Source organism: Paroedura picta, chromosome 16, assembly GCF_049243985.1.
Source record: "Paroedura picta isolate Pp20150507F chromosome 16, Ppicta_v3.0, whole genome shotgun sequence".
Classification (NCBI taxonomy): Eukaryota; Metazoa; Chordata; class Lepidosauria; order Squamata; family Gekkonidae; genus Paroedura; species Paroedura picta.
Window position 1 is genome coordinate 4,208,310 of NC_135384.1, and position 24,785 is coordinate 4,233,094.

Here is a 24,785-nt window from a genome sequence, read left to right on the forward strand (position 1 = left end):
ACACCACTAGACATTTAAAATCTCTCTTCCCTTTCTATTCCTCATTAACTGTTTTTTGTCATTCAGCTCGGGCCGCAGCAAAATGACATAACATTTCGGGAGAAAAATGCAGCCTAGTAAGCCTGCGCTGGAAGCCAAGATGGAGAAGATCTCCACGGCCACCATGTATTTCCCTTTAGTGCTCAGGTAGGTTGGAACAAAAGACACCCACACACTGCAAAAGACCAACATGCTGAACGTGATGAACTTTGCTTCATTAAAGGTGTTGGGCAGATTCCTGGCCAAGAAAGCCACAGTGAAACAGACAAGAGCCAGAAACCCCATGTACCCCAAAATGTAAAAGAACATATTGGATGAGCCTTCATTGCATTTCAAGATGATTTCTACAGCCAGAGAATGAAAGTCAACATCTGGGAACGGAGGATCGGTATATAACCAGATCATACAAATACTCGCTTGAACCAACGTCGAGGACAATATTATAGCATTGGAAAGTCTTTTCCCCACCCAGGACCTGATCTTGGATCCTGGTTTAGTGGCCATGAAAACCAAAACCACGGTGATGGTTTTAGCCAACACAGAAGAAACAGCCACCGCAAAGATGATGCCAAAAGCAGTTTGTCGCAGCTTGCAGGTCACTTGGTCAGGCTGGCCGATGAAGAGCAAAGAAGACAGAAAGCACAGCAGGAGGGAGACGAGGAGAGAATAGGTGAGGTCCCGATTGTTGGCTTTGACAATGGGGGTGTTCTGGTGCTTGATGAAGATTCCTAGCACCACAGACGTGGATAAGGAAAGGGAGAGGGACAGAACGGCCAAAACGATCCCTAAAGTTTCCCTGTAGGAGAGGAAGTTGAGACCCTTGGGAAGGCATCCATTTTGGTCATCATTTGGATATTGACCTTCTGAGCACTGGAAGCAGTCATCTGCATCTTAACAAACAAATATGGCACTTCAGTCTTCCATAGGTAGGTGATATTAAAGAGAGACAGTCTTGTGCTTGGGATATTAGTCATGCCTGATATATTATTTTATAGATATATACACATATTTTCATTCATTCATTTTGTTACAATTATGAAGACAGATTTTTCTCCTTTTCTTTATTGGCTATTGACACTCAGAACCCTCAAGCTGGCAGAAGTGTGAAATGGGTAACACTGTGCTGAACTGTTGAAAGCAGAAAAGGTGCAACCATGTTCCATCAAGTGACTTTCTCCCCCTCTTCCTCCAGGTCATCCTTTCTCTGCATTTTTACCATTTGAACACAGTGCTTGTTTCGTATCACCTTATAAGCTGCCATGGGAGATACAGATTTGAACCAGGATCTTCCAGATCCTGCTTTGCAACTTCTATGTTTTAAACTGTGCAACTTGGCTCAAGATGGGACTACAAACCTCTTACCTTTCTGATTCGAGATCTTCCCTCCTGGACACTGTTTGCAGTCATAGCAGCAGAACGGCTCCCCCTCCTTCCTTTCCTTTCTGGAACCTGGATTGCAACTTTCAGAGCAGATGGAAAGGGGCTTTGTCTAAGGGATATGTGAGGCAGACAAATTTACTGTCAGTATTGCGTCTAAAATAACGTCACATTTGTTTCTCCCAATTATTCATGGTCTATAGTCCAGGACATTTAATTCTCATCATTTGTGTGTTGGCTTCATTCCAAATTACTTATGTTAATCTACTTCTGCTGAGCTGTTACACATTATGGAAATGATGAAGGTCCCAGCTTGGGTGGGCAAGGTTCCCCGTCTCCTTGAAATTGATTGTCCCCATTGAAAGAGTTGGCATTTTTGACAGTTCTTTAAAAAGTGCACATGGAAAGTATTATTCCAGAGACACTCAATGACCCTTCTCTTCCATTCATAACTTGTCCCCTTAATATGACAGGTAGCTTTATTAAAAATAATGATACTTATGAAGTAATAAAGAAATGTGTTGGATTGGTTGAAGCTAGTGTGTGTTTAATTCACCCAATTCTTCCTACTATGCCCTGCTACAGGTCCCAGGAGGGGCCTCATGTGCTTAGAAGTTAAGGAACGATTCTGCTCACATTGGATAATGCATTTTAAAAGTAGATTTCCCTATTTTGCAAAGGAAAATTCATCTGCAAATGCAAAATGAAAGTGCATTATCCAACATGTGTGGAATGGGCCAAGGAAAAAAGATCTTGAGAGACGAGAAGAGGGGAAAAGGAGAGATTTAAACCCTTGTATTTCTGTCTCTTCATTAACACACGGTCATCATAGGGCGTCAAGTGAAGAAGAGTTGGTTTTGGTGTCCTGCTTTTCCCTACCCGAAGTGTCTCAAAATGGAGGAGTGACCAGCCAGTGAGATGTGGCTCTCAGGTAGAAAATCTTGCTTAACCTTGTTTTATACACACATTTTTTGAGAGGATGGGTTGTCCTATCAAATGCTTGGCCTGTATAAACCAGATTACCCTCCCTTTAGTCTTCCTCGTGGAAGAAGAAGCAGTAGAGTTGCGTTGTATACGCTGCTTTCCACTACCCAAGAGATTCTGAAAGTGGTTTACAGTTTCCTTCCATTCCTCTCCCCACAACCAAGACCCTTTGGGGAAGGAAGGACTGAGAGAGCCCAGACAGGACTGTTCTGTGAGAACAGCTCAAACAGGACTGTGACTACCCCAAGGTCACCCAACTGACTGCAGGTGGAAGAGGGTAGAATTGAACCCAGCTCACCAGATTAGAGCGCCCCCTTCTTAACCATTATAACCACGCTGGCCCTTAACATAGTTCTTTTTTTAAAAAAACACACTGTGGTACCAAAGTTCATGTTTGTATATCATACTTGTTTAGTGGAAGTTTCCCCAGATTCTGAAGGCCAACCTTACATTGTTAAACCAACTGTTCCACGTGATGCTCTCTTCATGAATGTTCAGCATTTGGTCTGCTGGAGCTTCTGGATGAACCTCTCCAATCTTGACTTTGAAAAAAGATTGATTTTGGAAAATATGCCAGTTGACAATATCATACCGTGGGTTGGCTTCTCCACTGGGATGAAATGAAATTGTCTCCCCAGCACTGTTATTGAATGAGACCCTTTTCAGAAAGTGGTGAAGCTACGTTGAAAAGGGAGACACAAATGAAGACACAAATTAAGCTCATTTTTGGAAAACATTGTGTGCAGCTGATTCCCTCTCAACCTCCTCTTGGACGGACCCCTCCTAACTTCCTCCGGGCTGAATATCCCCAAGAGGAAGTGGTGAACTAGGCTGAAACTTGGAGAACTGTGACAGTCTAAAGTGAATGGGACAGGAAACAAGGGATGGAGATGAATTCAGGTATCCTTTCTGGAGAGGTACTAAGGAGAACGGATTGCATACATCTCTCTTGCCAGCGTCATGGTTTTCATTCAGTTACCTGCCATGAGGGTTGATGGAATAGGTTGGGTTTCGTTCTGTTCAGCATTCTTCTGTGTCCACCGGGAGATGAAGACAGATCACGTAAAGCATGTGCAATGGCATAGACAGCATTATAGATACTATAGCTAGTACCAGTCATACTCATTTCAAAAACATCTCCCGGAAGGCTCTCCATTTTCTCCTGCCCAGTGCAAACTTTATCAAAACCCATCTGCACCCGTGCATCAGAGAACTGGCAGAGGAAAGCCTGTTCCCAGAACTCCCTGATGAAGCCATCTCCTTTCTTCTCAAAAGGTTTTTTGCGCTGAAGAAACTGTTGGAATCCTGGTGGTTCCTGGGTGTGAACCGTCAAGCCAATGGTGCCATGAAGGGCGGTGTTGTCCCAGTTTCTTTGATAGAAAAAAGATGTAAAATCCATCTGAATAGTCAGAATGTAAACTTTCCCTTTTGGCTTTACTGTTGTCAATTCTAACTCGAAACTGCGAAGGGCCCATCTAACATATGAGATGGAACTAGTGTCTCCAAAGAGGACAACCACATCAGCTCTGCTCTCCATTACTTTCTCATAGGATTGCCATCCATTTGTCATCATGTCAAAAGTTATCATTAAGGCCTGGCGGATTTTTGCCGTGAAGGCCAAGCAGATGCCATTCCGAGAAAACAAAGGAAGCATGACGCGCTGACATCTTTCTCCACGTTCATCATCAGCGACAATGAGCCCAATCCAAACCCACCTGAAATGCAAAATAAACTGCAGGATCCCCTTGTACTGTTGGGCTTCATTTGCGACCATCTGGTACATGAACAGTCCCGAGAATGTTTCCTGCATTAGTGATGTAGACGCATAGGCGAGCTGGAGGAAGTCAACATGGGGAAGGAAACGTAAGGAGTGAGAGTGAAAAGTTTACAAAACGTGACAATGTTTATGAGGGAATCTTCAAGTCGGTGCATGCTTTCCAGGTGAGAATAAATTTTGGGTTCCCTTTTTTGGTCGTTTGTGGAGATGAAATGAAAATAGTTTCATTTCCTGTGAGAGTGACATGCATGGAGAAGAACTAGATGGATACATCTGATGATGTGAGATCAATGATTTATGAAAGCATACTGTAAGCTGTGAAACAGGAGAGAAGAGTACGTTGCAGAGGTAAAAAAGGGGGGGTGATGCAGTCTTGGGTGGTATCAACAGAGGCATCACCTCCAAATCACAAATTGTCATAGCCCCACTGCATATTGCATTGGTCAGACCATACCTGAAGTCCTGTGTGCAGTTCTGGAGGCCTCACTTCAAAAAGGATGTGGACAGCATTGAGAGGGTGTGGAGGAGAGCAATGAGAATAATCCAGGGCCTGAAGACCAAGCTCTGCTTCAGGCTAAATAGGGGGTTGGACTAGATGGCCTGTATGATCCATTCCAAGAAATACCAGGATCGTGACAGTGGGGGCAGGCAAGGGCAAACCACCTTTGAATGTTTCTTGCCTGGCAGCCAGACAATCCTGGGACAACCTGGCTACGTTATACACACGGCATGTGATATAATCAATCAATCAATCAATCATGATACCTCCCTTGGTCAGACAGAAGAACAGATTTAGCTGGCTTGGATCAACTGTAGGATTTCCCAGTTTATTTACCATTTAGTTTCGTTCATTTAAAGCTCCAGCTCTTTGCAGGCATATTCACCTGGTTGCCAAGGATGTATTCCTCCAGGGCATTCTCTAATGTCCATCTGGAGGGCTAGTCCTGGCCAATATTGGATCTGGAAACCCTTTCCATATGCTTCATATGGATTTAAAATCCAGTCACTAAATTCTCACCTTGTTATGAAACAACTGTGCCAAATGTCTTGTGGCAAGACAGCATACAAATCCAAAAACCACCATAAAATATGAAGTATGGACAGAGACTTTGAAGAATGTTTTTGAATTTTAGGATCACAATATTCTCTTATGGATAGATATTTACATTGTGAAGGGACGGGGCATTGGGAAGACACTTCTTTCTTTGCTTGGCTCTTCCCTGAATAGAGGAGAGATGCTGTTTTGGTTAGAGCCCCTTCATATCCTGCATCCTTACCTAGCCTACCTGTGGGATGTTGTAGAGGGATAACACCGTTGCTATGTAGAGAGAAGTCTTCGCTTCAGCTCCTCCAATGACTGCAATCAGATTGCTCCGGAAGTCACACTTGTAGTTGGGAATAAACCGGTTCTTGGTAGAGAGAAGCTGCATGGTGGCACGATAGCTCTCCCGCTCATTCATGTAAATGTCACGGATGTGGAAGCCCAAGGTGACATTGGGCAAGAGCCGGAGGTTTTTGTTGATTTCCTCCACGGCAAACGCCAGAGCCAAGGCATATTGGTAATGACTAGTTCGTACACTGGGACAAGAAACACAAAGTAACTCAGCAACATTGCATGTAATATCATTGTATCTGGCTAGAAATATTGATTATGGTATCATTACATTGGATTTCATTGAACCGTAGTGAGGTTCTAGCCCATTAAAATATTCACCCCTCTCTAATTTCAGATAACATTTCTGTATTTGAGGTGATTAATCTTTTAGTATCCCACTAGATTTATTGCTCTCGTCCAATTAGGCTCTACTGAACACAGAAGCTGGGGGATTTATTTCAAAATGCATGGTTTCACAACCACCACCCTAGAAGTACAAACTGGAAACACCAGGGATTTCTATTCAATCCCATGAACAAAGGTCTGGATGGGTGAACAACCTACATTCGGCACCCCACCCAGCCTACTGAGTTTCCATGAGCATCCCTTTGGCTAAGAAATGAGTTTGCGATCCATAGCCAAAAGCCCACCAATTAAGTTGAGAGCCAGTTTGGTGTAGTGGTTAGGAGTGCGGACTTCTAATCTGGCATGCCAGGTTCGATTCTGCGCTCCCCCACATGCACCAGCTGGGTGACCTTGGGCTCGCCACGGCACTGATAAAACTGTTCTGACAGGGCAGTGATATCAGGGCTCTCTCATCCTCACCCACCTCACAGGGTGTCTGTTGTGGGGAGAGGAAAGGGAAGGCAATTGTAAGCCGCTTTGGGACTCCTTCAGGTAGGGAAAAGTGGCATATAAGAACCAACTCTTTTTCTTCTTCTTCTAAGTGCTTTCTATACTGAGTCATAGAACCTCTCCCTTCCCCAGAGAACCATGGGATGGAAATGGAGGTTGCAGGTGAAGACAACAGTTTTAAAATGTTAATCTTTAAAATCCTGGAATTCAATGCAATCAGAATAGCTTGTCAGTTCTTGACATGATATGCACAGATAATTGGTATGGGAGGGGGAAATGTCCTTACAAGGGCGTGTCATACGCCATGTCATTTGGTGGTTCATTGAAATCCATCTGATCTGACGTTGTAGAGACGAAAGAACTAATTCCCCCAATGATGAGATCTCCTTCTTGATAATATTTGTGAAGACGTGTGAGAGATTCCCTGATGGTGCACTTGGCATCATGAACCTTTCCTGTGGACCAGTATAATGTTATCAGCACCATAACAAACACAATCAAGACCATTTTGCAATCAGTTCATTGCTGTAATGAGTCCTGTCCACTCACGTGCCTCTTGGAGAATTCCAGTTTGAAAACGTCTAACTTGAATGACTGCCTGAATACAGTTCCACATACGACAGGTAGTATAACCCACCCTCTCCTTAGCCTTACCACCAACTGTGCTTAACTACAGCTGCCTTTCTAGCATCATCCAGAGATGCTATTTTCGTATAATTACCCTTGAAATGCCTTTGGGACACTGGCAAGCAGTAGTCAGAAGAAAGTGGATAATGACAGAGGAGAGAACCACCCTTCAAACGAGTTGTCTATAGCACAGTAAGGGGAAAAACATGTTTGTCAAATTGCAGCAAAACTTTTCTTCTCGCTTTAGTCGGACAGCTGGGGTGTCTGAGCAACAAAAAGAAGAAGGAGACTTGGTAGATCACAAAAATAATATTTTAATATATATATATATATTAATTGTAATATATCGTAATATATATTTTTAAAATTTCAACATAAGTACAATTTGGCAGATGCCCCCAGATGTCCCTCCAAAAGTGGGACAATCTGGTGACCTTATTTTATACCCCTCTTCACTGACCGAAGGAAACTGAAAGCTAGTGTTCGAATCCAAATCCTTACAAGAATTAAGGTGATAATTTCTCAAAGGAACTCCCAAGTTCATGGCACGGGGGCAGGCAGTGGCAACACCCCTCTACTACCAGCCAGACAATATTTGAATCTCCGGGGCATATGTCATATGACTGACAGGCAGATAGGTAGACAGACAGAGAGAGAGAGAGAGAGAGTCTGTCTGTCTGCCTATCTGCCTATCTGCCTGTCAGTCATATGACATATGGAGGGAGGAGGGAGCGAGACAATCGTTCTCTTTGGGACTCCACCTGGTAGGCAAAAGTGGGACATTGAAACCCAGCTCTTCCAAAGCCAAACTCTCCATGCTTCCATCCCCCCACTACTAGTCCGTTCTCATTGGCTGCTCAGTCCTTTCCCTGTACGGAACCAGACCTGCTTCTTCTTCTAGCCCTCTACTGCCCTGTTGCATTTATTCAAATAAATGCAAGAATAATGGAATATATGCATTCAGATCTCATGCCTTAAAATCATGATTAGACATTGAATATTAAGTATTAATAATGACCCTAGCCAACTGAATTATAAAATTTATTATGTAGCTCTTTGGAAGGTCGCGGTTGACTTATAAATATCATTGTGGCTCTTATTTTATTTACCAATCTGATGGACTATTTGTGGGTCTCTGATTGTTGTTTTATTATTTGAGCCTCCGGGGATGGTGGTATACAAATGTAATAAATAAATACATGAAACGGGTTTTGAGCCTGTTCAAGCTTTTGTTGCTTCAGGAAATTCCTTCATAGGAAAAAAAGAGTGTCTAATTTTCATAAGTTGATGAAGGAAATTCTTCTGAGACTGGCTGTTAACTGGTTGGTCCATTCTGTGAACATGTCTAGTTTTACTCTGAGCTTGTGAACTGTTTGTATCTTCCTTGAAAATTCTACAAGAAATTGAAGTAAAAACAAAAACATAAAACCCCTGTGCATTCTTCATATAAGTTTATTGTTGGTTTTCTCAGTACTGTTTGGCTTTTCATGGTTGTGGAAAGTGCCATGGAGTCACAGCCAATATATAGGATTTCAAGGAAACAGATTAAGCAAAGTGTTTTGCTACGGTTTGCTTGGTTTCCTCGGTGGTCTCCCATCCCTGACCTAACCAGAGTTGACCTTGTTTAAATACAGAATCTGATGAGATCAGGCTAGTCTGGAGCATCCAGTTCAGGGCATGAGTTCATCATGAAGACCAAAAAGCTCTGTGATGCTCTGTAGAGTAAGCACTTCCCATTTGGTATCTGTATTGACTCCATGGCCCAAACATCAGCTAAACAGCAACTACCCACTTTTCTTAATAGTATCTACCAAAAAAATTACTGTGTTAGACAAGCCTTGAAAAAGTATGTAATCAAACCAAGAAAGGGATAGCGATTGGAGACTCCTTCGGGTAGAGAAAAGCGGCATATAAAATCCAACTCTTCTTCTTCTTCTTCTTGTACTCTATAAATCTATGTTTTCAGGTCTGCTGCAAGGAAGAGTTTACTATTCTACTTCAAGACACCACTATACAATTCAAATCTCTCTTCCCTTTCTAATCCTCATTAACTGTTTTTTGTCATTCAGCTCGGGCCACAGCAAAATGACATAACATTTCGGGAGAAAAATGCAGCCTAGTAAGCCTGCGCTGGAAGCCAAGATGGAGAAGATCTCCACGGCCACCATGTATTTCCCTTTGGTGCTCAGGTAGGTTGGAACAAAAGACACCCACACACTGCAAAAGACCAACATGCTGAACGTGATGAACTTGGCTTCATTAAAGGTGTCGGGCAGATTCCTGGCCAAGAAAGCCACAGTGAAACAGACAAGAGCCAGAAACCCCATGTACCCCAAAATGTAAAAGAACATATTGGACGAGCCTTCATTGCATTTCAAGATGATTTCTACCGCCAGCGAATGAAAGTCAACATCTGGGAAAGGAGGGTCAGTATATAACCAGATCATACAAATACTCGCTTGAACCAACGTCGAGGACAATATTATAGCATTGGAAAGTCTCTTCCCCACCCAGGACCTGATCTTGGATCCTGGTTTAGTGGCCATGAAAACCAAAACCACGGTGATGGTTTTAGCCAACACAGAAGATAGAGCCACTGCAAAGATGATCCCAAAAGCAGTTTGTCGCAGCTTGCAGGTCACTTGGTCAGGCTGGCCGATGAAGAGCAAAGCAGACAGAAAGCACAGCAGGAGGGAGACGAGGAGAGAATAGGTGAGGTCCCGATTGTTGGCTTTGACAATGGGGGTGTTCTGGTGCTTGATGAAGATTGCAAGCACCACAGATGTGGATAAGGAAAGGGAGAGGGACAGAATGGCCAAAACGATCCCTAATGGTTCACTGTAGGAGAGGAAGTTGAGACCCTTGGGAAGGCATCCATTTTGGTCATCATTTGGATATTGACCTTCTGAGCACTGGAAGCAGTCATCTGCATCTTAACAAACAAATATGGCACTTCAGTCCTCCATAGCTAGGTGATATTAAAGAGAGACAGTCTTGTTCTTGGAATATTAGTCATGCCAGATATTTTATTTTATAGATATATACACATATTTTCATTCATTCATTCATTCATTCATTCATTCATTCATTCATTCACTCACTCACTCATTCATTCATTCATTTTGTTATAATTATGAAGACAGATTTTTCTCCTTTTCTTTATTGGCTATTGACACTCAGAACCCTCAAGCTGGCAGAAGTGAAATAGGGAAAATGTGTTGGATTGTTGAAAGGAGAAAAGGAACAACTGTATTCCCTCAAGTGACTTTATCCCTCTCTTCCTCCAGGTCATCCTTTCTCAGCAATTTTACCATTGGAAGGCGATGGTGGTTTGGGATCACGTAACAAGTTGCCATGGGAGATACAGATTTGAACTTGGGTCTTCCAAATCCTGCTTCAGAACTCCAAACACCCCAGAAGTGTGATCCCTTCTCTGTTTGAAAGGGTGCAACTTGGCTCAAGATTGGATTACAAACCTCTGACCTTTCTCATTTGAGATCTTCCCTCCTGGACACTGTTTGCAGTCATAGCAGCAGAACGGCTCCCCCTCCTTCCTTTTCTTCCTGGAACCTGGATGGCAACTTTCCGAGCAGACTGAAAGGGGCTTTGTCTAAGGCATACGTAAGGTAGACAAATTTACTGTCAGTATTGCATCTAAAATAACATTATGTTTTGTTTCTCCCAATTTTTTTTGAGAGGATGGATTGTCCTATCAAATGCTTGTCCTCTATAACCCAGATTTCCCTCCCTTTAGTCTTCCTCATGGAAGAAGAAGAGGCAGCGTTGGGTTTTAGACTCTGGTTTTCACTCCTCAAAGGATTCTTAAGGTGGTTTACAGTTGCCTTCCCTTCCTCTCCCCATAACTGAGACCCTTGGGGGTACGTAGGACTAAGAGAGCCCTGTTCTGTGAGAACAGCTCAACCAGGAGTGTGACCAGCCCAAGGTCACCCGGCTGACTGCATGTAGAAGCGGAAGGGAATCGAACTCGACTTGCCAGATTAGCGCCCCCCCCCCCTTTAAACCATTATAACCACACTGGCACTTAACATAGTTCTTTTTAAAAAAACACAGTGTGGTACCAACGTTCATGTTTGTATATCATACTTGTTTAGTGGAAGTTTTCTCAGATTCTGAAGGCCAACCTTACATTGTTAAACCAACTGTTCCACGTGATGCTCTCTTCATGGATGGTCAGCATTTGGTCTGCTGGAGCATCTGGATGAACCTCTCCAATCTTGACTTTGAAAAAAGATCGATTTCGGAAAATATGCCAGTTGACAATATCATACCCTGTGGTGGCTTCTCCGCTGGAATCAAATGAAATTGTCTCCCCAGCACTGTTGTTAAATGAGACCCTTTTCAGAAAGAGGTGAAGCTAGATTGAAAAAGGAGACACAAATGAAGACACAAATGAAGCACATTTTTGGAAAACATTGTGTGCATAAGTGATTCATAATACAACTTTGCATAAGCATCCTATTAAACATTTTGCCTGATATTTTTATAGTGTTCCGTTTTATCTTTGAATATATATTTTCATTATGATTATTAGATTCATCTGGATTTTCCTTTGTTCTTTTTTTGGCATGTCTTGCTTTCCATAGGAAATGGTGTTCCCAGCTGTAGCTTTTTGTTGCCATACCAACTGGGAGAAAATTGGCAATAATTCTGCACTCAACTTTGGGTTCATTCTGTCAATGAGGGGGAGCTCACCACCTCCTTGGGCAGCTGATGCCCTCTCAACCTCTTTTTGGACTGTCCTTTCTCAACCTCCTCATCTCCAGGCTGAATATCCCCAAGTCCCTCACAGCAAGTGGTGAACAAGGCTGAAGTTTGGAGAATTGTGACATGCTAAGCTGGATGGGAGAGGAAACAAAGGATGGAGATGAATTCAGATATCCATTCTGGAGAGGTGCCATGCAGGATGGATTGCATGCATCTCTCTTGCCAGAGTCATGGTTTTCATTCACAGTTACCTGCCATGAGGGTTGATGGAAAAGGTTAGGTATCTTTCTCTTCAGCATTCTTTTGTGTCCACCAGGAGATGAAGACAGGTCACGTAAAGCATGTGCTATGGCATAGACAGCATTATAGATACTATAGCTAGTACCAGTCATACTCATTTCAAAAACATCTCCCGGAAGGCTCTCCATTTTCTCCTTCCCAGTGCAAACTTTATCAAAACCCATCTGCACCCGTGCATCAGAGAACTGGCAGAGGAAAGCCTGTTCCCAGAACTCCCTGATGAAGCCATCTCCTTTCTTCTCAAAAGGTTTTTTGCGCTGAAGAAACTGTTGGAATCCTGGTGGTTCCTGGGTGTGAACCGTCAAGCCAATGGTGCCATGAAGGACGGTGTTGTCCCAGTTTCTTTGATAGAAAAAAGATGTAAAATCCATCTGAATAGTCAGAATGTAAACTTTCCCTTTTGGCTTTACTGTTGTCAATTCTAACTCGAAACTGCGAAGGGCCCATCTAACATATGAGATGGAACTAGTGTCTCCAAAGAGGACAACCACATCAGCTCTGCTCTCCATTACTTTCTCATAGGATTGCCATCCATTTGTCATCATGTCAAAAGTTATCATTAAGGCCTGGCGGATTTTTGCCGTGAAGGCCAAGCAGATGCCATTCCAAGAAAACAAAGGAAGCATGACGCGCTGACATCTTTCTCCACGTTCATCATCAGCGACAATGAGCCCAATCCAAACCCACCTGAAATGCAAAATAAACTGCAGGATCCCCTTGTACTGTTGGGCTTCATTTGCGACCATCTGGTACATGAACAGTCCCGAGAATATTTCCTGCATTTGTGATGTAGACGCATAGGCGAGCTGGAGGAAGTCAACATGGGGAAGGAAACGTAAGGAGTGAGAGTGAAAAGTTTACAAAACGTGACAATGTTTATGAGGGAATCTTCAAGTCGGTGCATGCTTTCCAGGTGATAATAAATTTTGGGTTCCCTTTTTTGGTCTCTTGTGGAGATGAAATGAAAATAGTTTCATTTCCTGTGAGAGTGACATGCATGGAGAAGAACTAGATGGATACATCTGATGATGTGATATCAATGATTTATGAAAGCATACTGTAAGCTGTGAAACAGGAGAGAAGAGTACGTTGCAGAGGTAAAAAAGGGGGGGGTGATGCAGTCTTGGGCGGTATCAACAGAGGCATCACCTCCAAATCACAAGTTGTCATAGCCCCACTGCATATTGCATTGGTCAGACCATACCTGAAGTCCTGTGTGCAGTTCTGGAGGCCTCACTTCAAAAAGGATGTGGACAGCATTGAGAGGGTGTGGAGGAGAGCAATGAGAATAATCCAGGGCCTGAAGACCAAGCTCTGCTTCAGGCTAAATAGGGGGTTGGACTAGATGGCCTGTATGATCCATTCCAAGAAATACCAGGATCGTGACAGTGGGGGCAGGCAAGGGCAAACCACCTTTGAATGTTTCTTGCCTGGCAGCCAGACAATCCTGGGACAACCCGGCTACGTTATACACACGGCATGTGATATAATCAATCAATCAATCAATCAATCATGATACCTCCCTTGGTCAGTCAGAAGAACAGATTTAGCTGCCTCGGATCAACTATAGGATTTCCCAGTTTATTTACCATTTAGTTTTGTTCATTTAAAGCTCCAGCTCTTTGAAGGCATATTCACCTGTTTGCCAAGGATGTATTCCTCCAGGGCATTCTCTAATGTCCATCTGGAGGGCTAGTCCTGGCCAATATTGGATCTGGAAACCCTTTCCATATGCTTCATATGGATTTAAAATCCAGTCACTAAATTCTCACCTTGTTATGAAACAACTATGCCAAATGTCTTGTGGCAAGACAGCATACAAATCCAAAAACCACCATAAAATATGAAGTATGGACAGAGACTTTGAAGAATGTTTTTGAATTTTAGGATCATTATATTCTCTTATGGATAGATATTTACATTGTGAAGGGACGGGGCATTGGGAAGACACTTCTTTCTTTGCTTGGCTCTTCCCTGAATAGAGGAGAGATGCTGTTTTGGTTAGAGCCCCTTCATATCCTGCATCCTTACCTAGCCTACCTGTGGGATGTTGTAGAGGGATAACACCGTTGCTATGTAGAGAGAAGTCTTCGCTTCAGCTCCTCCAATGACTGCAATCAGATTGCTCCGGAAGTCACACTTGTAGTTGGGAATAAACCGGTTCTTGGTAGAGAGAAGCTGCATGGTGGCACGATAGCTCTCCCGCTCATTCATGTAAATGTCACGGATGTGGAAGCCCAAGGTGACATTGGGCAAGAGCCGGAGGTTTTTGTTGATTTCCTCCACGGCAAACGCCAGAGCCAAGGCGTATTGGTAATGGCTAGTCCGTACACTGGGACAAGAAACACAAAGTAACTCAGCAACATTGCATGTAATATCATTGTATCTGGCTAGAAATATTGATTATGGTATCATTACATTGGATTTCATTGAACCGTAGTGAGGTTCTAGCCCATTAAAATATTCATCCCTCTCTAATTTCAGATAACATTTCTGTATTTGAGGTGATTAATCTTTTAGTATCCCACTAGATGTATTGCTCTCGTCCAATTAGGCTCTACTGAACACAGAAGCTGGGGGATTTATTTCAAAATGCATGGTTTCACAACCACCACCCTAGAAGTACAAACTGGAAACACCAGGGATTTCTATTCAATCCCATGAACAAAGGTCTGGATGGGTGAACAACCTACATTCGGCACCCCACCCAGCCTACTGAGTTTCCATGAGCATCCCTTTGGCTAAGAAATGAGTTTGCGATCCATAGCCAAAAGCCAACCAATTAAGTTGAGAGCCAGTTTGGTGTAGTGGTTAGGAGTGCGGACTTCTAATCTGGCATGCCAGGTTCGATTCTGCGCTCCCCCACATGCACCAGCTGGGTGACCTTGGGCTCGCCACGGCACTGATAAAACTGTTATGACCGGGCAGTGATATCAGGGCTCTCTCATCCTCACCCACCTCACAGGGTGTCTGTTGTGGGGAGAGGAAAGGGAAAGCAATTGTAAGCCGCTTTGGGACTCCTTCAGGTAGGGAAAAGTGGCATATAAGAACCAACTCTTCTTCTTCTTCTTCTAAGTGCTTTCTATACTGAGTCATAGAACCTCTCCCTTCCCCAGAGAACCATGGGATGGAAATGGAGGTTGCAGGTGAAGACAACAGTTTTAAAATGTTAATCTTTAAAATCCTGGAATTCAATGCAATCAGAATAGCTTGTCAGTTCTTGACATGATATGCACAGATAATTGGTATGGGAGGGGGAAATGTCCTTACAAGGGCGTGTCATACGCCATGTCATTTGGTGGTTCATTGAAATCCATCTGATCTGACGTTGTAGAGACGAAAGAACTAATTCCCCCAATGATGAGATCTCCTTCTTGATAATATTTGTGAAGACGTGTGAGAGATTCCCTGATGGTGCACTTGGCATCATGAACCTTTCCTGTGGACCAGTATAATGTTATCAGCACCATAACAAACACAATCAAGACCATTTTGCAATCAGTTCATTGCTGTAATGAGTCCTGTCCACTCACGGGCTTCTTGGAGAATTCCAGTTTGAAAACGTCTAACTTGAATGACCGCCTGAATACAGTTCCACATACGGCAGGTAGTATAACCCACCCTCTCCTTTGCCTTACCACCAACTGTGCTTAACTACAGCTGCCTTTCTAGCATCATCCAGAGATGCTATTTTCGTCTAATGACTGTTGAAATTCCTTTGGGACACTGGCAAGCAGTAGTCAGAAGAAAGTGGATAATGACAGAGGAGAGAACCACCCTTCAAACGAGTTGTCTATAGCACAGTAAGGGGAAAAACATGTTTGTCAAATTGCAGCAAAACTTTTCTTCTCGCTTTAGTCGGACAGCTGGGCTGTCTGAGCAACAAAAAGAAGAAGGAGACTTGGTAGATCACAAAAATTATTGCAATATATATTTTTTAATTTCAACATAAGTACAATTTGGCAGGTGCCCCCAGATGTCCCTCCAAAAGTGGGACAATCTGGTGACCTTATTTTATACCTCTCTTCACTGACTGAAGGAAACTGAAAGCTAGTATTCGAATCCAAAGCCTACAAAAATTAAGGTGATAATTTCTCAAAGGTACACCCGAGTTCATGACACGGAGGCAGGCAGTGGCAAAACACCTCTGAACATCCCTTGCCTACCAGCCAGACAATACTTGGATCTCCGGGGCATATGTCATATGACAGACAGGCAGACAGACAGAGAGAGAGATACTGGGAGGAGGGAGCGAGACAATCGTTCTCTTTGGGACTCCACCTGGTAGGCAAAAGTGGGACATTGAAACCCAGCTCTTCCAAAGCCAAACTATCCGTGCTTCCATCCCCCCACTACTAGTCCGTTCTCATTGGCTGCTGAGTCCTTTCCCTGTACTGAACCAGTCCTGCTTCTTCTTCTAGCCCTCTACTGCCCTGTTGCATTTATTCAAATAAATGCAAGAATAATGGAATATGTGCATTCAGATCTCATGCCTTAAAATCATGATTAGATATTGAATTTTACGTATTAATAATGACCTTAGCCAACTGAATTATAAAATTTATTATGTAGCTCTTTGGAAGGTCGCGGTTGACTTATAAATATCATTGTGGCTCTTATTTTATTTACCAATCTGATGGGTCTCTTTGTTCTTTTATTATTTGAGCCTCCGGGGAGGGTGGTATACAAATGTAATAAATAAATAAATGAAACGGGTTTTGAGCCTGTTCAAGTTTTTGTTGCTTCAGGAAATTCCTTCATAGGAAAAAAAGAGTGTGTAATTTTCATAAGTTGATGAAGGAAATTCTTCTGAAACTGGCTGTTAACTGGTTGGTCCATTCTGTGAACATGTCTAGTTTTAATCTGCTTTTGAACTGTTTGCATCTTCCTTGAAAATTCTACAAGAAAATGAAGTAAAAACAAAAACAAAAAACCCCATGTGCATTCTTGATATAAGTTTATTGTTGGTTTTCTCAGTACTGTTTGGCTTTTCATGGTTGTGGAAAATGCTATGGAGTCATAGCCAATGTATGGGATTTCAAGGAAACCGACTAAGAAAGGTGGCTTGCTATGATTTGCTGGGTTTCCTCGGTGGCATCCCATCCCTGAACTAACCAGAGTTGACCTTGTTTAAATACAGAATCTGATGAGATCAGGCCAGTCTGGAAGATCCAGCTCAGTACATGAGTTCATCACAAAGACCAAATACCTCTGTGGGGCTCTGTAGAGTAATCATTGTAGAGTAATCACGTCAAATTTGGTATCTGTATTGACTCCATGTCTGAAACATCAGCTAAAAAGCAACGACCAACTTTTTCAAATGTTAGACAAGCCTTGATAAACTAGGTAATCAGACCGAGTACTCTGCAAATCTATGTTTTCACATCTCCTGCAAGGAAGACTTCACTATTCTACTATAAGACACCACTAGACATTTCAAATCTCTCTTCCCTTTCTAATCCTCATTAACTGTTTTTTGTCATTCAGCTCGGGCCGCAGCAAAATGACATAACATTTCGGGAGAAAAATGCAGCCTAGTAAGCCTGTGCTGGAAGCCAGGATGGAGAAGATCTCCACGGCCACCATGTATTTCCCTTTGGTGCTCAGGTAGGTTGGAACAAAAGACACCCACACACTGCAAAAGACCAACATGCTGAACGTGATGAACTTGGCTTCATTAAAGGTGTCGGGAAGATTCCTGGCCAAGAAAGCCACAGTGAAACAGACAAGAGCCAGAAACCCCATGTACCCCAAAATGTAAAATAACATATTGGATGAGCCTTCATTGCATTTCAAGATGATTTCTACAGCCAGAGAATGAAAGTCAACATCTGGGAATGGAGGATCGGTATATAACCAGATTATACAAATACTCGCTTGAACCAACGTTGAGCACAAAATGATAGCGTTAGAAAGTCTTTTCCCCACCCATGATCTCATCTTGGATCCTGGTTTAGTGGCCATGAAAACCAAAACCACGGTGATGGTTTTAGCCAACACAGAAGAAACAGCCACAGCAAAGATAATCCCAAAAGCAGTTTGTCGCAGTTTGCAGGTCACTTGGTCAGGCTGGCCGATGAAGAGCAAAGAAGACAGAAAGCACAGCAGGAGGGAGATGAGGAGAGAATAGGTGAGGTCCCGATTGTTGGCTTTGACAATGGGGGTGTTCTGGTGCTTGATGAAGATTCCTAGCACCACAGATGTGGATAAGGAAAGAGAGAGGGACAGAATGGCCAAGAAGATCCCTAAAGGCTCACTGTAGGAGAGGAAGTTGAGACCCTTGGGAAGGCATCCATTTTGGTCACCATTTGGATATTGACCTTCTGAGCACTGGAAGCAGTCATCTGCATCTTAACAAACAAATATGGCATTTCAGTATTCCATAGTTAGGTGATATTAAAGAGAGACAGAAAATCTTGTGCTTGGAATATTAGTCATGCCCGGAGTGTATTATATTATCCATCAAGTGGCTTCCCCCCCCCCTCTTCCTCCAGGTCAGCCTTTCAAAGCTTTTTGACCCCTGGAAGGCAGTGCTGGTTTGGGATCACCTAACAAGCTGCCATGGGTGATACGGATTTGAAGTTGGGTCTTCCAAATCCTACTTCAGAACTCCAAACAGCCCAGAAGGAGGATCCCTCCTGTGTTTGAAAGGGTGATCCTTTTCTCAAGATTGGATTGCAAAGTTCTTACCTTTCTCATTTGAAATCTTCCCTGCTGGACACTGTTTGCAGCCATAGCAGCAGAACGGCTCTCCCTCCTTCCTTTCCTTCCTGGAACCTGGATGGCAACTTTGAGTGCAGACTGAAAGGGGCTTTGTCTAAGGCATACGTGAGGCAGACAAATTTACTGTCAGTGTTGCATCTAAAATAACGTCACGTTTGTTTCTCCCAATTATTCATGGTGTATAGTCCAGGACATTTGATTCTCATCTGTCATTTGTGTTTGTATTTGCTTCATTCAAAATTCCATATGTTAAATTACTTCTGCTGGGCAGTTACACATTATGGAAATGATGAAGCATTACATCCTACTCCTTTGAAGTGGTCTCAGCTTGGGTGGGCAAACTCTGGGTTTCAAAGATGGTGCCTAGAAATTCATGACCATGATGCTACAGACCTGCCCTATGAAGGTACCATTTTCTCCAGGGGACCAATCCCCATCATCTGGAGCTTCATTGTAGACTCTGGAGAACTTTAGACCCCCCTCCTTGAAATTGATTGTCCCTGTTGAAAGAATTGGCATGTTTGACTGTTCTTTAAAGGGTGTACATGGGAAAGGATTGTGCCAGAGACACCCCTCATTCACAACTTGTGCTCTTAATATAACAAGTAGCCTTATTTTAAAAGTAGTAATAATGAACAAAAAATGAATTTGTTTGAAGCTAGTTTGTGTTTAACTCACCCAATTCTTTTTACTATTCCCTGCCACAGGTTCCAGAAAGGGCCACATGTGGTTAACAGTTTAAAACAATTCTGGTAACGTTGGATAATGCATTTTGGAAGTAGATTTCCCTGTTTTGCAAAGGAAAATTCATCTGCAAATGCAAAATGAAGTGCATTATCCAACATGTGTGGAATGGGCCAAGGAAAGAAGATCTTTAGAGACGAGAAGAGGGGAAAAGGAGAGATTGAAACCCTTTTGTTTCTGTCTCTTCATTAACCCACAATCATTATGGGACATCAAATGAAGAAGAGTTGGTTTTGGTGCCCTGCTGTTCCCTACCTGTAGGAGTCTCAAAATGAAGGAGTGACCAGCAAGTGAGATGTGGCTCTCAGGTAGAAAATCTTGCTTAACTTTGTTTTATACATACATTTTTTGAGAGGATGGGTTTTCCTATCAAATCCTTGGCCTGTATAAACCAGATTACCCTCCCTTTAGTCTTCCTCGTGGAAGAAGAAGCAGCAGCGTTGTGTTGTATACCCTGCTTTCCACTACCCAAGAGATTCTGAAAGTGGTTTACAGTTTCCTTCAATTCCTCTCCCCACAACCAAGACCCTTTGGGGAAGGAAGGACTGAGAGAGCCCAGACAGGACTGTTCTGTGTGAAAAGCTCAAACAGGAATGTGCCTAGCCCAAGGTCACCCAGCTGACTGCAGGTGGAAGAGGGTAGAATTGAACCCAGCTCACCAGATTAGAGCCCCCCTTCTTAACCATCATAACCACACTGGCCCTTAACATAGTTCTTTTTTAAAAAAAAAACACTGTGGTACCAAAGTTCATGTTTGTATAGCATACTTGTTTAGTGGACGTTTTCCCAGATTCTGAAGGCCAACCTTACATTGTTAAACCAACTGTTCCACGTGATGCTCTCTTCATGGATGGTCAGCATTTGGTCTGCTGGAGCTTCTGGATGAACCTCTCCAATCTTGACTTTGAAAAAAGATTGATTTTGGAAAACATGCCAGTTGACAATATCATACCGTGGGTTGGATTCTCCACTGGGATGAAATGAAATTGTCTCCCCAGCACTGTTATTGAATGAGACCCTTTTCAGAAAGTGGTGAAGCTAGGTTGAAAAGGGAGACACAAATGAAGACACAAATGAAGCTCATTTTTGGAAAACATTGTGTGCAGCTGATTCCCTCTCAACCTCCTCTTGGACTGTCCCCTCCTAGCCTCCTCTTCTCCGGGCTGAATATCCCCAAGTCCCTCAGAGAAAATGGTGAACTAGGCTGAAACTTGGAGAACTGTGACAGTCTAAAGTGAATGGGACAGGAAACAAGGGATGGAGATGAATTCAGGTATCCTTTCTGGCCTGTATAAACCAGATTACCCTCCCTTTAGAGAGCCAGTTTGGTGTAGTGGTTAGGAGTGCGGACTTCTAATCTGGCATGCCGGGTTCAATTCTGCGCTCCCCCACATGCAACCAGCTGGGTGACCTTGGGCTCGCCACGGCACTGATAAAGCTGTTCTGGTCGAGCAGTGATATCAGCGCTCCCTCAGCATCACCCACCCCACAGGGTGTCTGTTGTGGGGAGAGGAATGGGAAGGCCACTGTGAGCTGCTTTGAGCCTCCTTCGGGTAGGGAAAAGAGGCATATAAGAACCAACTCTTCTTCTTCTTTCTGGAGAGGTGCTAAAAAGAACGGTTTGCATACATCTCTCTTGCCAGAGTCATGGTTTTCATTCACAGTTACCTGCCATGAGGGTCGATGGAAAAGGTTAGGTTTCTTTCTCTTCAGCATTCTTCTGTGTCCACCAGGAGATGAAGACAGGTCACGTAAAGCATGTGCTATGGCATAGACAGCATTATAGATACTATAGCTAGTACCAGTCATACTCATTTCAAAAACATCCCCCGGAAGGCTCTCCATTTTCTCCTGCCCAGTGCAAACTTTATCAAAACCCATCTGTACCCGTGCATCAGAGAACTGGCAGAGGAAAGCCTGTTCCCAGAACTCTCTGATGAAGCCATCTCCTTTATTCCCGAAAGGTTTTTTGTGCTGAAGAAACTGTTGGAATCTCGGTGGTTCCTGGGTGTGAACCTTGAAGCCAATGGTGCCATGAAACATGGTGTTGTCCCAGTTTCTTTGATAGAAAAAAGATGTAAAATCCATCTGAATGGTCAGAATGTAAACCTTCCCTTTTGGCTTTACTGTTGTGAATTCTAAATCGAAAAGGCGTAGGATCCATCTAAAAAATGAGATGGAACCCGTGTCTCCAAAGAGGACAACCACATCAGCTCTGCTCTCCATTATTGTGTTATAGATTTGGAATCCTTTTTTCATCATGTCAAAAGTTATCATGGAGACCTGATGGATTGCTTGTGTGAAGGCCGAGCAGATGCCATTCTGAGAAAACAAAGGAAGCATTCCTCGCTGAAATCTTTCTCCACGTTCATCATCAGCGACAATGAGCCCAATCCATACCCACCTGAAATGCAGAATAAAATGCAGGATCCCCTCGTACTGTTGGGCTTCATTTGCGACCATCTGGTACATGAACAGTCCCGAGAATATTTCCTGCATTAGTGATGTAGACGCATAGGCGAGCTGGAGGAAGTCAACATGGGGAAGGGAACGTAAGGAGTGAGAGTGAAAAGTTTACAAAACATGACAATGTTTATGAGGGAATCTTCAAGTCGGTGCATGCTTTCCAGGTGATAATAAATTTTGGGATCCCTTTTTTGGTCGTTTGTGAAGATGAAATGAAAATAGTTTCCTTTCCTGTGAGAGTGACATGCATGGAGAAGAACTCGATGGATACATCTGATGATGTGAGATCAATGATTTATGAAAGCATACTGTAAGCTGTGAAACAGGAGAGAAGAGTATGTTGCAGAGGTAAAAAAAAGGGGGGATGCAGTCTTGGGCGGTATCAACAAAAGGATCCCCTCCAAATCACAAGTTGTCATAGCCCCACTGCATATTGCATTGGTCGGACCATACCTGAAGTCCTGTGTGCAGTTCTGGAGGCCTCACTTCAAAAAGGATGTGGACAACATTGAGAGGGTGTGGAGGAGAGCAATGAGAGTAATCCAGGGCCTGAAGACCAAGCTCTATGAGGAAAGGCTGAAGGACCTGGGAATGTTCAGCCTGGAGAAGAGGAGGTTGAGCGGGGACAATGATCGCTCTAAAAATGTGAAATCTTGCCACTTGCAGGAAGGCAGGGAACAGTCCCTGTTGACAGCAGAGGATCGTACCCGCAGTTATGGGTTTTAGTCATGTGTTGAACAGTACCAGCTAGATATCAGGAAAAGAATGTCTATCGGAGTAGTTTAGCCAGTGGTATCAACTGCCTAAGGAGATGGTGAGCTACACCCCTCACTGGCCATCCTCAAGCAGTTGCTGGACTGATAGTTATCATGGATGCTTCAGGCTAAATAGGGAGTTGGACTAGATGGCCTGTATGTTCCCTTCCAAGGAATCCCAGGACCGTGGCAGTGGGGGCAGGCAAGGGCAAACCACCTTTGAATGTCTCTTGCCGGTCTGCCGGACAATCTTAGGACCACCTGGCTACATTATACACACGGCATGTGATAAGATCAATCAATCAATCATGATACCTCCCTTGATCAGACAGAAGAACAGATTTAGCTGCCTCGGATCAACTATAGGATTTCCCAGTTTAGTTACCATTTAGTTTCGTTCATTTAAAGCTCCAGCTCTTTGCAGGCATATTCACCTGGTTGCCAAGGGTGTATTCCTCCAGGGCGTTCTCTAATGTCCATCTGGAGGGCTAGTCCTGGCCAATATTGGATCTGGAAACCCTTTCCATATGCTTCAAATCTATTTAAACTCCAGTTACTAAATTCTCACCTCATTATGAAACAACTATGCCAAATGTCATCTGGCAAGACAGCATACAAATACAAAGAACTATAAAATATGAATTGTGGACAGGGACTTTGAAGAATGTTTTTCAATATTAGGATCACAATATTCTCTTATGGATAGATGTTTACATCGTGAAGGGACGGGGCACTGGGAAGACACTTCTTTCGTTGCTTGGCTCTTCCCTGAATAGAGGAGAGATGCTGTTTTGGTTAGAGCCCCTTCATATCCTGCATCCTTACCTAGCCTACCTGTGGGATGTTGTAGAGGGATAACACCATTGCTATGTAGAGAGACGTCTTCGCTTCAGCACCTCCAATGACTGCTATCAGATTGCTCTGGAAGTCACACTTGTAGTTGGGAATAAACCGGTTCTTGGTAGAGAGAAGCTGCATGGTGGCACGATAGCTCTCCCGCTCGTTCATGTAAATGTCACGGATGTGGAAGCCCAAGGTGACATTGGGTAAGAGCCGGAGTTCTTCATTGATTTCCTCCACAGCAAACGCCAGAGCCAGGGCGTATTGGTAATAGCTAGTCCTTATACTGGGATAAGAAACACAAAGGAACTAAGCAACATTGCATGAAATATCATTGTATCTGGCTAGAAATATCGAATATGGTATCATTAAATTGGATTTCATTGAACCGTAGTGAGGTCCGAGTCCATTAAAATATTCATCCCTTTCTAATTTCATATAACATTTCTGTATTTGGGGTGATTCTCTAATCTTTTAGTATCCCACAAGAGTTATTGCTGTCGTCCGGTCAGGCTCTACTGAATACAGAAGCTGGGGGATTTATTTGAAAATGTGTGATTTCACAACCACCACCCTTAAAGTGCAAACTGGAAACACTACGGTTTTCTATTCAATCCCATGAACAAAGGTGTGGATGGGGGAACAACCTACATTTGGCACCCCACCCAGACATGATATGCACAGATAATTGGTATGGGAGGGGGAAATGTCCTTACAAGGGCGTGTCATACGCCATGTCTTTCGGTGGTTCATTGAAATTCATCTGATCTGCCGTTGTAGAGACGAAAGAACTAATTCCCCCAATGATGAGATCTCCTTCTTGAGAATATGTGTGAAAACGTGCGAGAGATTCCCTGATGGTGCACTTGGCATCATGAACCTTTCCTGTGGACCAGTATAATGCTGTCAGCACCATAACAAACACAAACGAGACCATTTTGCAATCAGTTCATAGTGAGTCCTGTCCACTCACATGCCTCTTGGAGAATTCCCGTTTGAAACCGTCTAACTTGAATGACCACCTGAATACAGTTCCACATATGACAGGTAGTATAACCCACCCCGTCCTTAGCCATACCACCAACTGTGCATAACTACAGCTGCCTTTCTAGCATCATCCAGAGATGCTCTTTTCATCTAATGACTGTTGAAATTCCTTTGGGACTCCGGAAAGCAGTAGTCCGAAGAAAGTGGATAA

At 43.3% G+C, this 24,785-nt stretch overlaps 3 protein-coding genes across 3 annotated transcripts; all 3 read right to left on the minus strand.

The window, feature by feature from the left end:
* Window positions 1-6: 6 nt before the first annotated feature.
* LOC143826590 (vomeronasal type-2 receptor 26-like) lies at window positions 7-1,300 on the minus strand. The gene is made up of 2 exons (XM_077315427.1): window positions 1,256-1,300; window positions 7-909 (listed from the first exon to the last, which is right to left on the minus strand). Exons 1-2 carry the CDS (start codon window positions 1,298-1,300, stop codon window positions 7-9), a joined length of 948 nt encoding a protein of 315 aa, XP_077171542.1.
* A 7,752-nt stretch (window positions 1,301-9,052) lies between these two features.
* On the minus strand, window positions 9,053-15,550 carry LOC143826591 (vomeronasal type-2 receptor 26-like). Its single transcript, XM_077315428.1, has 5 exons — window positions 15,330-15,550; window positions 14,100-14,391; window positions 12,011-12,865; window positions 11,182-11,409; window positions 9,053-9,946 (listed from the first exon to the last, which is right to left on the minus strand). Exons 1-5 carry the CDS (start codon window positions 15,548-15,550, stop codon window positions 9,053-9,055), a joined length of 2,490 nt encoding a protein of 829 aa, XP_077171543.1.
* A 1,945-nt stretch (window positions 15,551-17,495) lies between these two features.
* LOC143826592 (vomeronasal type-2 receptor 26-like) lies at window positions 17,496-24,524 on the minus strand. The gene is made up of 5 exons (XM_077315429.1): window positions 24,304-24,524; window positions 23,582-23,873; window positions 21,195-22,049; window positions 20,351-20,564; window positions 17,496-18,409 (listed from the first exon to the last, which is right to left on the minus strand). The coding sequence occupies exons 1-5, from the start codon at window positions 24,522-24,524 to the stop codon at window positions 17,496-17,498; spliced, it is 2,496 nt and encodes an 831-aa protein (XP_077171544.1).
* Between the last annotated feature and the right edge of the window lie 261 nt (window positions 24,525-24,785).